At 39.4% G+C, this 13,040-nt stretch overlaps 1 protein-coding gene across 3 annotated transcripts in view; it reads left to right on the top strand.

Moving 5' to 3' along the window:
- ipo8 (importin 8) overlaps positions 1-12,026 on the top strand; it is a 78,334-nt gene extending 66,308 nt beyond the window's left edge. For all 3 annotated transcript variants that reach the window (XM_061078273.1, XM_061078264.1, XM_061078256.1), the window contains 3 exons: positions 2,920-3,135; positions 11,154-11,283; positions 11,737-12,026. In XM_061078273.1, the coding sequence (XP_060934256.1) occupies positions 2,920-3,135; positions 11,154-11,283; position 11,737 (347 nt within the window). In that variant the 3' untranslated portion in view covers positions 11,738-12,026. The remainder of the gene's footprint in view (positions 1-2,919; positions 3,136-11,153; positions 11,284-11,736) is intronic.
- The last annotated feature ends 1,014 nt before the right edge of the window (positions 12,027-13,040 follow it).

The raw sequence follows: 13,040 nt of genomic DNA, 5'->3' as shown, positions 1-13,040 counted from the left end.
CCTTTCGATTCCCACAATCATATCTGCTTTCCAGAGATTTGGTTCTTTCTCAGGCTATAAAATGAATACTTCTAAAAGCGAATGCTATCCTGTCAATGCTTCAGCATCACAGCTCACACAATCAGATGTCCCTTTCAAAATGAGCCTTTCTGGCTTTAAGTATCTCGGGATCAACGTAACCAGAACGTTAAACTCTCTTTTTTCTGCTAATTTCTCACTTTTAATGTCTAAAATTAAGTCTGACCTCCAAAGATGGAAGAGCTTGCCTCTCTCGTTAATTGGAAGAATTAACGCGGTTAAAATGAACATTCTGCCCAAATTTCTTTTTTTGTTCCATTGTCTCCCACTTTTCCTGCCAAAGCAGTTTTTTAAAACAATCGATCAGACTATTTCTGACTTCTTGTGGTGTGGAAAAGCTCCTAGGATCCGCAAATCCACACTTCAGAGATGTAAATTCAATGGCGGATTAGCACTTCCGAATTTTCAACTGTATTATTGGGCGACACACATTCAAAAAATGTCATTTTGGTTCAAGTCAGTGAATCTGCCATGGTGCCACCTAGAGGCACAGTCATGTGTTTCATCCTCCTTACCTGCTCTACTTACCTCTTCTATTCCATCCAACCTCTCAAGCTTCACAAATAATCAAGTGGTTCACTCCACCCTTAAAATTTGGCATCAGTTTAGGAAACACTTCAAATTTAAATCAACATCTACTTTAGCTCCTTTACTGAACAATCATTTATTTCAACCTCCACTTACAGATTCAACCTTTCTCACTTGGCATAATAGAGGCCTGAAATGTTTTAAAGATCTTTACAAAGATGGCAGCTTTACAAATCTCTCAGGAGAATTTCATCTCCCAACTTCTCATCTTTTTAGTTACTTTCAAATTAGACACTGCGCTAAAGCTTTGTTTCCATTTTTTCCCTCCTCGCCGCCGACCCTACAATGGGAGGTGCTTTTAAATCACGATCCACTTCAAAAATCACTCATCTCTAAAGTTTATAATGAACTTCTGTCTTTTGATTGCTCTCCAGTTACAAAAGTTAGGGCTGCCTGGGAAGATGAACTGGATCTAAATTTGGAGGATGACTGGTGGGACACTGCTCTTAAGAAAATTCATACAAGTTCATCCTGCGCTCGTCTCACACTTATACAATTTAAAGTTCTGTTTAGAGTCCACTTTTCTAAAGCGCGACTGTCGCAAATCTACCCCAGTATCACTGACAAATGCGACAAATGTCATGCCTCATCCTGCAATTTAACCCATATGTTCTACTCTTGTCCGCTACTCTCTTGTTTTTGGCTGAACTATTTTGATACCATGTCAAAAATACTTTCAGTGATTATAAAAGTCTCCCCCCATGTTGCCATATTCGGGCTCCCAGAGAACCATAACCGGTTTACCTCTAATCAATTAGACATTTTAGCTTTCACTTCTTTACTGGCAAGACGCCACCTTCTTCTCAACTGGAAGTCAACTAAAGCTCCCTCTAGCACTCAGTGGCTCAACGACACCATGTCTTTCCTAAAGCTGGAAAAGATTAGATATTCGGTGAAAGGTAGCTCTAACAAATTTTATAGTAAGTGGCTTCCCTTTCTTACATTCTTTCACTCTCTCCAGTCTCTGCCCCCTGATTGACGGACCCCCCCTCTCTCTCTCTCTTTTCTCTCTTTCTTCTTCCTTTTTATTCACTCATTTACTTATTCTTTTTTTTCTGTGTTTTCTTTTGTTTTTTGTTTTTTTGTTTTCCTTTTAATTTATTTATACTGTGCAGCTTTAATACTTAATTATTACTTAATAGAATTTACAGTTATCTATCTTTCATTATTATTATTATTTTCATTAAGTTGTGTTATGTATTGTTCGTATGACCACGTTCATGTGGTCCATAAAATAAGAAAAACATCCTAGGAGGAAGACTGTATACCTTACTCTTAATCCATTGTGATGCACAGTGTTTTTATGGTGTCAATGTCTCTATATATTGTTAATTGTCTGACTGTGATTTTGAGATACCCAATGTAAATTTGACATTGCTTCCTGTTCTACTGTGCCATACCTTCTAATAAAAATATTAAAAAAAAAAAAAAAAAAGCAGGAATTTGCCCCCATAACCAGTGGCGGACTGAAACATTAATTCAGGCCGGGAATTTGACTCTATCACAGGCACCTGCCCCCATGTTCACTTAACCCACCAGACAACTAATCCTGTAGTAGGCTTAACCTATTTGTTGATGTAACCGGTACCAGATTAGTTGTGAATTTGGCCTTTATGTTCATCTGGGAGGAAATTTCAAATTTGGGACTAGAAAAATATTGTATCTCCATATCTAAATGATTGTGTTAGGTTGTCATAAAATTTAGATTTTTTTTTAAACTTCAAACGTTATTTTTTAAATATTTTTTGGATTCCTATTAACTTCTACAAAGTGGACTTTATTTAATGATAGCTACATAGCCATACTGATTATGTTGTGTGTATCTGTTTTATTAAACGTTCTTGGTCCACACAACTGCCGCTCAGTGGATATTTTTCTCTTTTTCGGACCATTCTCAGGAAACCCTAGAGATGGTTGTGCGTGAAAATCCCAGTAGCAGTTTTTGAAATACAAGCCCGTCTGGCAAACATCCATGCTAGATCAAAGTCACTTAAATCCCCCGTTTTCCCCATTCTGATGCTTTGTTTGAACTTCAGCAAGCCATCTTCACCACAATTTGGGAGGTTGAGTCTGTGGGTGTGGTGGGATCTGATCGGATGTGGGGATATACAGTGGTCATCGTAAAATGTTACGATATATCCTCTTTTTTTTTTTCTCTCTTTTGGAGAAGTAACTGATTTCTACTGTAATTGAATTTCATGTTGACTCTAAATGCTTTCATCTAAATGGGTATGCTATGTTTTATGTTGGCAGAGGAGATTCCCAGTGATGAAGATGAGGTGAATGAGAACTGGAATGCCATGCAGCAGCAGTCCAGCACAGTGACAGGCCATGGCAGTGAGGAAGATGATGAAGATGAATACTGGGATGATGACTGCTTTGAGGGTACGCCCCTAGAAGAATACAGCACACCGCTCGACTACGACAATGGAGAGGACGAGTATCAGTTCTTTACCTCCGCACTGCTTGGTAGGTAATCATTCAAGCCATAAAAGTAGTAAAAGTACGAATGGAATTTCCAGTTATGGCGACCTGCTAGGAAGACGATTACACTAGGTGCTCCACCACTTTCTGTTCTAAATCTTATTAGAGCAATCATTAATCAACAAATTGCTGTGTTGTCTTTACGTTAACGAGCTAGGATGTTGACCGCAGCCTGAAAATCTGCTAAAAGCCATACAAAAACGCTGCAATCAAAACTACCGAACTTCGGATCATCGAACCTAAACTCTGAAGCTAGCGAGAATGATGCTAACACTAGCTTAGCTCAAGCAATGCTGACTGATGAAAGCAGGAGGAAGCTAGATTGGAAAAAGTTCTGTCTGCCACAGCCAATAAAGCAAATGTTTCGAACGTGTGACAGAAGCTGAAATAAGAATTTTGACTAACAAGGCCGACATGAGCTCTATGCAGAACTCCTGAAGCTAGAAACAAGAATTTGGAAGATAAAGTTGGGGAGGAGGCGAGGTCCAGACTAAACAATCTAAGACTGGTGAACCTGCCCGAAGACACTGAAGCAGTTCTCTAGAAGTGCTTTTACACTTCTAGAGAACTGGCTCCCTGAAGTGCTGGATTTAGCACCGTTAAGTCTTAAACTTATACTGGAGAGAGCTCACAGAATAGAGGGAGCCCACCGCCATGGGGTTGCACAAACGACAGAAGGTGATGATGTAGTGCGGAAGAAACTATGGAACATGGGAATCCGGCTCGTCTCTTGGTGACTTATAAAGATACACATTTGAGAACAGATTGCAAAAGAAAAAGGGGCAGACAAAGACTTATTAACTGGTAACTTGAAGACATACTTATTTATTTTCTTTTTCTTTCTTCTCTCTTTCGTTTAACAGTTGTGTTACACATTGGCTCATGTTGTGCAACAAGAAACAAGGAAGGCCACAAAGTTATAGTATTTATTCTACAAAAAAAACTAGACTTGAAGCTAAACGTGGTAACCCGTTCTGTGGGTGGGTGTATAGAAGAAAGACTCACGCAAATGCCAATCTGGGATGTGCATGTGGAGGTAGACCCGGTGACAGAGAGAGAGAGAGCCAGAGCCCAGTCTGCAGGCCTCTTAAATTTAGGTCAGCCCAGGTGTGCCACATCCCTGCTGATCACTAGGGTCTGACTCCACCTACAGGACCCTGAAACACAAGCACAACCCCACAGCAGGACAACTCCAGGGTTGTCACAGTTGTATTAGTTATATTAGTAGTAAGTCCTGCAACGCTTGGGTAGCACACCAACACTAAAGAGGGTTAAATTCAGTCTTTTAATAAATGCAAAGAATTGTATTCTCTATAATGGGCTGTAAGCCCGTAAAAAATACTTTAAAAGTGAGCTCCTGTTTCGTACTTTGCAGCAGAGATATGCTCTCATTCGTTTGTACTCTGTGTCTGCATTTCACCGGAGTTCATTCCATCTTAATTTTGAATGAAGAGGTCTCACTCCCTATATTTTTTATTTAATTTATATAACTTTTTTCAACACTACATACATTTCCGGTATGTTGGTCTAACCAGGGCTTAATGTACATTTTGTTAAGGTGGCTTATACAATATAATTGGGCCATGTTGTTGTTGAATGGCGGAGAGCACTAAAACACCTAGATTTGGAAGACCTGGGCTGTTGTGGGTGGAGTGGTCATTAGCTGTAGGGGAATGTCTCACAATTTGGGGGGGGCTACCCTTCGGGGTGGAATCAAGCAGGTCAGGGGATTGTTAGAGGTCCTCAATGTTTCGTGTTTATTGGAACATCAGTGTTTAGAATATTTATGTTTCTCAAATGAAATCAAGTTTCCCCTTTTACCCTTCGTTTTTATCCTTCTCCTTTTTTTGTTGTCGTTGTTTTCATCTATTTGTCTAATATAATCACTGTCAAAGGTCATATCGCTGGGTGTGGAGGTTCAATATCTATTCTGGAATTGCAGTGGTTTGCATAAACTTTAAAAAATCTGGTTATGAACAGACTTAAAAGTTTGTTATCAAAACTTAGATTTCTTTAAGAAACACACTTATTGGCAAGGGATGATATTAAAGTACAGAGGAACACATTTCAGGGTGATTCTAATTCATAGGTCAATACTGTTTCAGGTAAAACATCTAATTGAGGTTTAGAATGGTAGATACTTGATTGTACAAGGTACCCTTCTAACAGAAAAAATTAGTTTAGTTAATATTTATGGTCCTAATAATGATGATTCAAGATTTTTCAAGGGCTTGAATTGCATATTGGAACCAAAAAAGGACCAGTCATCAGGCATAGATAAATCACATATTAAGAGCAGGGAAGTAATACTTAACTTTATTAATGATCCTTTATCGTGTTGGCATCTGATAATGGTAGTGGACCACAACCGAGGTGGCAGCTGATGATGGATCCTAATTGGCGGCAGTGGACAATGACTGTGGACTGTAGTGGCATCCGATCTTGAAGGTGGATCATGATCTTGCTGGCTGCTGAGTGCTGACCATAGACTATGATTGCAACAGGACTGCTTAATGTATAGTACACTTGACATCTATTGCACTTCTGTCCGTCCTGGGAGAGGGATCCCTCACATGTGTTTCTCTGAGGTTTCCATGTTCTTTTTACCCTGTAAAAGGATTTTTAGTAGTTTTTCCTTACTCTTGTTGAGGGTTAAGGACAGAGGATGTCACAACATGTTAAAGCCCTATGAGAGAAATTGTGATTTGTGAATATTGGCTATACAAATAAAATTTGATTGATTGATCATGAATGAGCTAAACCTAAAAGATGTATGGAGGGAATTACAACCATGTACAACTGCCTCCGAAACATCAGCATGTTTTAGATTGGAAGCTTTCAAAGCATTTGTTAGAGGCCAGGTTATTCATTTTGAAACCTCGAAATCTAGAAAATCATCAAAAATAAAAGCCCTGGATAATGAAGCTTTTCAGAAAAATTACCCTAAAACCCTAACCCTAACCCAACAAAAACTGTTATAACTGGGGTGACAGTATAATGAACTGACAGCATCTAAAGATGTGGCAAGTTTATTAAGTCTTAAACAGTTTTTTGTTTTTTTTTTCAGAATCAGAATTCTTTTAATTGCCAAGTATATTTGAACATACAGGAAATTGCCTTGGTGTGGTTGGTGCACATAAATAACAATCAGACATTAAACAACAATATATATATATATAAATATATATAAAACAATATAAAACTAAACAATATATACAATGAGAGAGTTTTGGGCATGTACAGTGCTAAGGTGAACTGTAAAGCTGATGTGACTTGACAAAAAGCTCCAGTTTTATTTCATCTGTCCAAAGGACATTCTCCCAGAAGCTTTGTGGCTTGTCAATTTGCATTTTGACAAATTCCAGTCTCGTTTTTTATTATTTGCTTTCAACAATGATATCATCCTCGGTCGTCTTCTAGGGCATCTAGATTATGGAAAAAATCATAATCACGATTATTTTGGACAATATCGAAATCATGATTATTCAAACGATTATTAATATGTGCCCTTATTCTGAAGTCTATGCTTTATTCTTTAAATGACTGTAACCGGAAGTACCAGTCACTTCCGGTTCCGGTAAATGTCCCCATCTGCCCCCCCACTACAAGCACACAGACAGAGAGAGAAGAGAGGGGTGGGGGATGGCTATGAGGACCATCATCATTTATCCCTGAACCACAACAAGCGGAGACATGCGGGTCCGGTGTGAACAGCCGGGCGGCTGTGCACTGGAGAATGGGCACTGCGCGGCAGCTACATTGTGTGGTGCACAATGTCGAATCCGAAGTGTTCCCATACAAGAGAACTTTTTCTACACTTTTTGTCGATCAAACGGGGCTGCCCTCCCTCTGCCATTTTCAACTCGCGCTGTTTTTTAAATACCGCCGGTCACCACACACACAACTTGCCTCCTTCACTTTAAATGGTAAATGGTTTTGTATTTATATAGCGCTTTTCTAGACTTGATGACCACTCAAAGCGCTAAATTTACAGTACAGTTTTACATTCACCCATTCACACACACATTCATACAGTGCATCTATTCGCAGCACTTTGTTATTCTATGGGGGGAGCCATTCAGGGTTCAGCATCTTGCCCAAGGACACTTCGGCATGCAGATGGGTCAGACTGGGGATCGAACTGCCAACCTTCAGGTTGGAGGACGGCCACTCTTCCCCTCACTCACAGCCACCCTAAAACTTTACAGCTGCTTGAGAGTGAGTGCCAGTCAGCGGGGCCGCGTTGAATGCTTTGGGGAAGGACTGAATTGCGCATTCGCGTCTCTTTCGAAAAAATGCCAAATAATCGTTTCAACTCAATTATAGTAGTTTGGAGATCGTTTGACCACATAATCGAAATCACGATTAAATTTCGATTAATCGAGCAGCCCTTTCGTCTTCCATGAAGTCCACTTTGGCTCAAGCAGCGACGGATGGTGCGATCTGACACTGATGGACCTTGACCTTGGAGTTCACTTCTAATCTCTATGGAAGTTGTTTTGGGCTCTTTGGTTACCATTGATATTATCCGTCTCTTCATTTTGTCAAACATTTACCTCATGCGGCCACGTCCAGGGACGTTGGCTACAGTCCTGTGGACCTTAAACTTCTGAATAATATGTGTAACTGTAGTCACATGAACATCAAGCTGCTTGGAGATGGTCTTATAGCCTTTACCTTCAACATGCTGGTCTATAATTTTCTTTCTAATCTCCTGAGACAACTCTCTCATTAGCTTTCTGTGGTCCATGTTTAGTGAGGGACACACCATGATACCAAACAGCACAGTGACTACTTTTCACCCTTTAAATAGGCAGACTGACTGATTACAAATTCGAACCTGCAATGCTAATTAGAGGACACACCTTAGTTTAACATGTCCTATGGTCAAATTATTTTCAATCTTTTCCAGAGGTACCATCATTTTTGTCCAGGCCATTTTCATTAGTTGTTTTTTTTAAATGATTATGTTGAACCACAATTCATGAGCAATATCTAAATTTCATTAGTTCATTTTAAGTACATTTGTATTTATTATTACTTTTGTTAGTTACAAGTTATTTCAGTGACCATCGTGGGTTTTTCTTTCTTTAACCGAAGGGTACCAACAATTTTGTCCATGTCTGTACTTCTGACATGTAACATATTTTTAGATAATCTTGATTCAGTCCTATGTCGTTACTACAGCTTTATCAGTTGACGAATCCTCACTTCCATCCCGGCAAGTAAACTACATTTATTACAAGTACCGGTATAAATATTGCTATATAAACCTAGACTCAGTGGGTAAGATAGTCAATACACAAACACCAGAGATACTGGAAGTGAGAACTCACTGCAGCACATCAACTTTCTTTTATGTTTACACAAATATTAAATACAGAAAACCTTGGTGATCATTGGACTTAGTAGAAATGCACAAACACAAGTGTTTGCTTCTGATCAGATTTCTATAATTTGTTATTCATATAGGGGGCAGTTTGTCTCATGAAACAGGTTGAGTTTCGTTGGTCTGCAGTTACCATGGAAACTGAGGATGCTTGAGGTCAGGAAAGGTCAATTGGCCTCGTTCACTAACAGTGCGTACGCACAAATCTGTGCTTAAATGGTGCATACGAACGTTTGCCGTACGAATCTGGGATTCATTAATATGTTAGTACCCATTTTGTTCGTACCGTGTGACCAAGTTTAGAACTTCCTCAGACCATGCCTACGCACAAATGATTTAGGCCAGACGGTCTTGGAAAATGTGAACACACCCTCTTTTGCCTAAATGCATAGTATATTAAAACTCCATTTATTTAAAAAGAATTTACTAATTCATTTACCCAATATATTAAAAAACTATGAAATTGACACCCTTTCATCCTCATTATCTCTCTAAAGCCTGCTGACTTCATATTTATGTTTCTGGATAAACGGGGCGACACTTCTTCTGAAACAATGAAGTTAAAACATTGTCTTAATCTGTGGGAGGACTCTTCTGTCTGCAGGAGTGTGTGTTAATTTCTGTCCCTCTTCACACACAAACTGATAATCATATGTATTCATTTATTAATCAATGATGTTGGATCATGACTCCGGGTCGTTCCGGTCCCTTTAGACCTGATGTCCTGATTGTGCGCGTCACATTACTTGTGTAGCAGTATGTGTGTCATAAACTCTAGAGAGAATCAAACAAACACAAAGTAAATGTCAGTCCTGTACTTGTCCTAATAACTGGTTATCAGTGTTTATTGTTAAGTGTAAAGTGAGCGCAGGTCAGAGGGGGAGTGATGAGGGAACAGTCTCCAACAGAGACTCAGACACAGGACGACCGGACCTTTGATGAGTGTCTGATCCTGAAGCAGCAGTACTATAATTAATCAGATGGAGTCCACGTCGCGATGCATCTAAGATAAATGTCCACAGCTCCAGTGCTCAGCTCTGTGCAGGACACAGCATTCAGCGCTTCAGATATTGCAGCCCAGGCTTCATTTTTTTTTTAAAACATCGTCACTCTGGAGGACATGTCACAGAAAAGTGTGTGTTTCGTGTCTTCCACCTCCGACGCCTTCAATTTCTGGTGTTGTGAGATTCTTGTGTTTTTTACATCAACAACACTTCACTTCCTCATTGGCCCCCGCTCCCCAAACCACCCCATCCTATTGGTCCACAGTCACATGTCCCACCCCGACCCCTTCACTGACACTCAGGATATCAGAACGCTCCTTCAACACAGTGTTTTACTGAACATACGTCAAAACCAAACATAAACCCAGTCCGTTACACTATTAAGCTGCAGCAGCTATATGGTTTTATTTATTTCAAAATAGGGTACTTCTTATTTCATACATTTCCCACAAATATGGGGAGGACTCAAATAGCCCTTCAAAGTTCTGTGTTTAATTTATTTCAAATTAGGCCGACACTTGCCTGTGTATTTTGTGTGTTTGTTATTTTGTTGCTTGTCTGTTTGAGTAGCTGGCTGAAAGCAAAGAAGTAGTAGGCTTACCTTTTATTGGTAACCTAATATGGTATAACTACTATGGTTCATTGTTTCTGAAATAAGAGGCCTGACTGCTATGTTCACAGCAAACTTGAAATTTTTTAAATATTAAGCCATGCTTTAAAGGGACTCTTACCTTTGTTGCATTTGAGAATTACAGCACATTCGAATCATCCCGCCTTCCTCCAATGCCCCACCCCCTCGTTCCCATCCGCAGTGTTTTTTCTTTTGTTTTTCCCCCTGGGAGCGGCTATTTCAGTACGCCGTGGACAACTTTGGTCTGCCATCGTCAGTCGCTACGGTCGATACGGTCGCTACTCGCTACTGTCTGCCGTGGAATCAAAACAAACCCTATAGTTGAGGACGCGCCTTGATGACGCGGGCCCGAATGCGCCAGAAGAAGCAGACGGGCTTCCTGTCTGTTTCCATGCAGCAAACAGACAGGTCTGTCGGCCAATAAGGTCCTTCGGTCCGAAGAATTTTATTGGTTGAAGTTTTCACTAAATATTACGAGAGTGAAATAATTGTTTGCTTTAACTCCTGGTGGGTCTGTCTTGCATTTTAGAGTGTCATTACCTTATTAATACCAATTTAACCTTATCCACAAAAAGTGTAAAAATGCAACAAAGGTAAGAGTCCCTTTAACTGCACTATAGGCTGAGTCCTAATTTACCTGAAATGTGCACTTTATAATTTTATTTTGTACCGCCCTGTTTGGCAATGTTGTTTTACAATCAAATAAAACATTTGCATAAAGCAAGCCAATCCACTTTTCCATGTTGATAAGAGCATTAAAACGGAAAAAAAATGATGGAGAAAAAATAAATGAAGGGACATTTAGAATAGATTAAAATTTGCGATTAATCGCGAGTTAACTATGACATTAATGCGATTAATCGCGATTCAATATTTTTATCGTTTGACAGCACTAGTTTTTTTTATTGTCAGCTGTCAAATCTTTTTGCACCAAAACACTTAACATTATAAAATGTATCTTTGTCCCTGTATGTTTTAGGGGTGCAGAACAGTGATGCAATCTGGTACCAGAGTCTGACTGGTCCACTCAGTGATGACCAGAAGAAACAGCTGCAGGAGATATACAGCATCTCGCAGCAGCGTAGGAGCACTGCCACAAAGAGCCAATGGTGAGTGGAAATACACACGAATGAGGAGGAAAGGATTTAGTTTGGAACAGAGGGAAAGGGAGAAATAGAGACAGGCAGAACATTTCTTAGAGATATTTCTTAACTAGAACCCTGGCCTGACGGGTTGAGAGCAAAATATGTATTTTCCCAAAGCTATTCCTTCAGTTTTTTCAGACATTTTTTAATGTTTTCAGTTAGTGGGTAAGACGTCTAAATAAATTACCTTACCTTGAACACAACGATTTAAAAACATTGGATTTGGGCGTTTTTTTATCCACAGTTTGTGAGCACTTTGTCAGATCATGCAGAGCTATTTCGGACAACTCACTTTGTTTCCTCCCATCTTTTGTCCCTTTTGGAGTTCTGTATTAGACATTTAGAATGACTACCAGTTATAGAGTGAGTAGAGAAGTATTACAAAATATACTGTATCGTATCTTGATGTGTTTTCAGAGTGCTGATGAGACAGATGAACTGCAGAATCAGTGAAGGGGGCCGAAGAAAGAGAGCAGCTGGTCTGACCGAACTTGAATTTAATTTCAGTCTTTTGTGAATGATATCAGTCCAGATAAGATAATGGATCCAACCAAAACCAGGTTCCAGATTGCAATCAGAATTGGATGAGTACCAGGGGCTGGATTAGCATTATAGCAGTTTGAGTCCGAGTGCACTGTATAAAACCACATCTACTACTGGAATATTTCAATGACCAGAACAGGACGGCTAGTGTGTGTGTGTGTGTGTGTGTGTGTGTGTGTGTGTGTGTGTGTGTGTGTGTGTGTGTGTGTGTGTGTGTGTGTGTGTGTGTGTGTGTGTGTGTGTGTGTGTGTGTGTGTGTGTGTGTGTGTGTGTGTGTGTGTGTGTGTGTGTGTGTGTGTGTGTGTACACACGCAGATTTCGGTCAAAGATTTGCATTATAATTTTAAATTTCTTTGACCAGCATTTATGTTCACGTAGAGTGCAGTCCTTTGATCCAAGTAATTTTTGTGTGCCTGTGTGGGTCCGAGAAACTGTAAAAACTAAAACCTCAACGATGTGCATTTGTATGTACCTGTATCTGAAAACTTTTCATCATCTCATGAGGATAGCTCCTATCCAAAAAAAAAAGAGCCTGATTTCTGCTGGGGGAGGCCTTGTGTTCAGATTGCAGACAATTGAGAAGAATGAGGTCCAAGACTTGTGGCCAACGACTATGACCACAGACAAATTAAATGTAAAATGGGAGGGATGGCTAAAAAGAAGTGGTTTTTAGTTTTTCTTCGACCGTGGTTTTTGTTTTGTAACACTTTTCAGAGCTTATATAAGAAACAAAAGAATAATGTATCATTTCCTGTGATATTCTTGATATTCCATGCTTCTTTTCCTACTTTAATTAAATATCTTTGATGTTTCCCCAAGAAGCATTGTGTCTAAATAAAGTCTCACAAAGCCACTAATATGGCTGTTCAAATAAGTCTTGTTTGATAAAAACTAAACACAAAGAACAGCTGAGCCTGATGTCACAGTTTTGCAGGGAAACAAAAACTACAACTATTCACTATTTGTCATGAACATGTTTATAGACAAAGAATATATTAAGAAATTCTAGCAACAATGTTATTATTGCTATCTGTAATTTGCTACATTTCAGAGACTCAAGCTGTGTGTTTACTGGGCTGCAATTGCAGCTGATATATTGCAGAGCAAATGTCTGTTTTTTCTGGTCTAATATTGAAACACTTTTGTTAATGTACAGCTCTTTAAAAATCTCAAACATC

This window comes from Limanda limanda, chromosome 1 (genome assembly GCF_963576545.1).
Source record: "Limanda limanda chromosome 1, fLimLim1.1, whole genome shotgun sequence".
Lineage (NCBI taxonomy): Eukaryota > Metazoa > Chordata > Actinopteri > Pleuronectiformes > Pleuronectidae > Limanda > Limanda limanda.
This window is presented reverse-complemented; position numbering and strand designations above follow the sequence as displayed.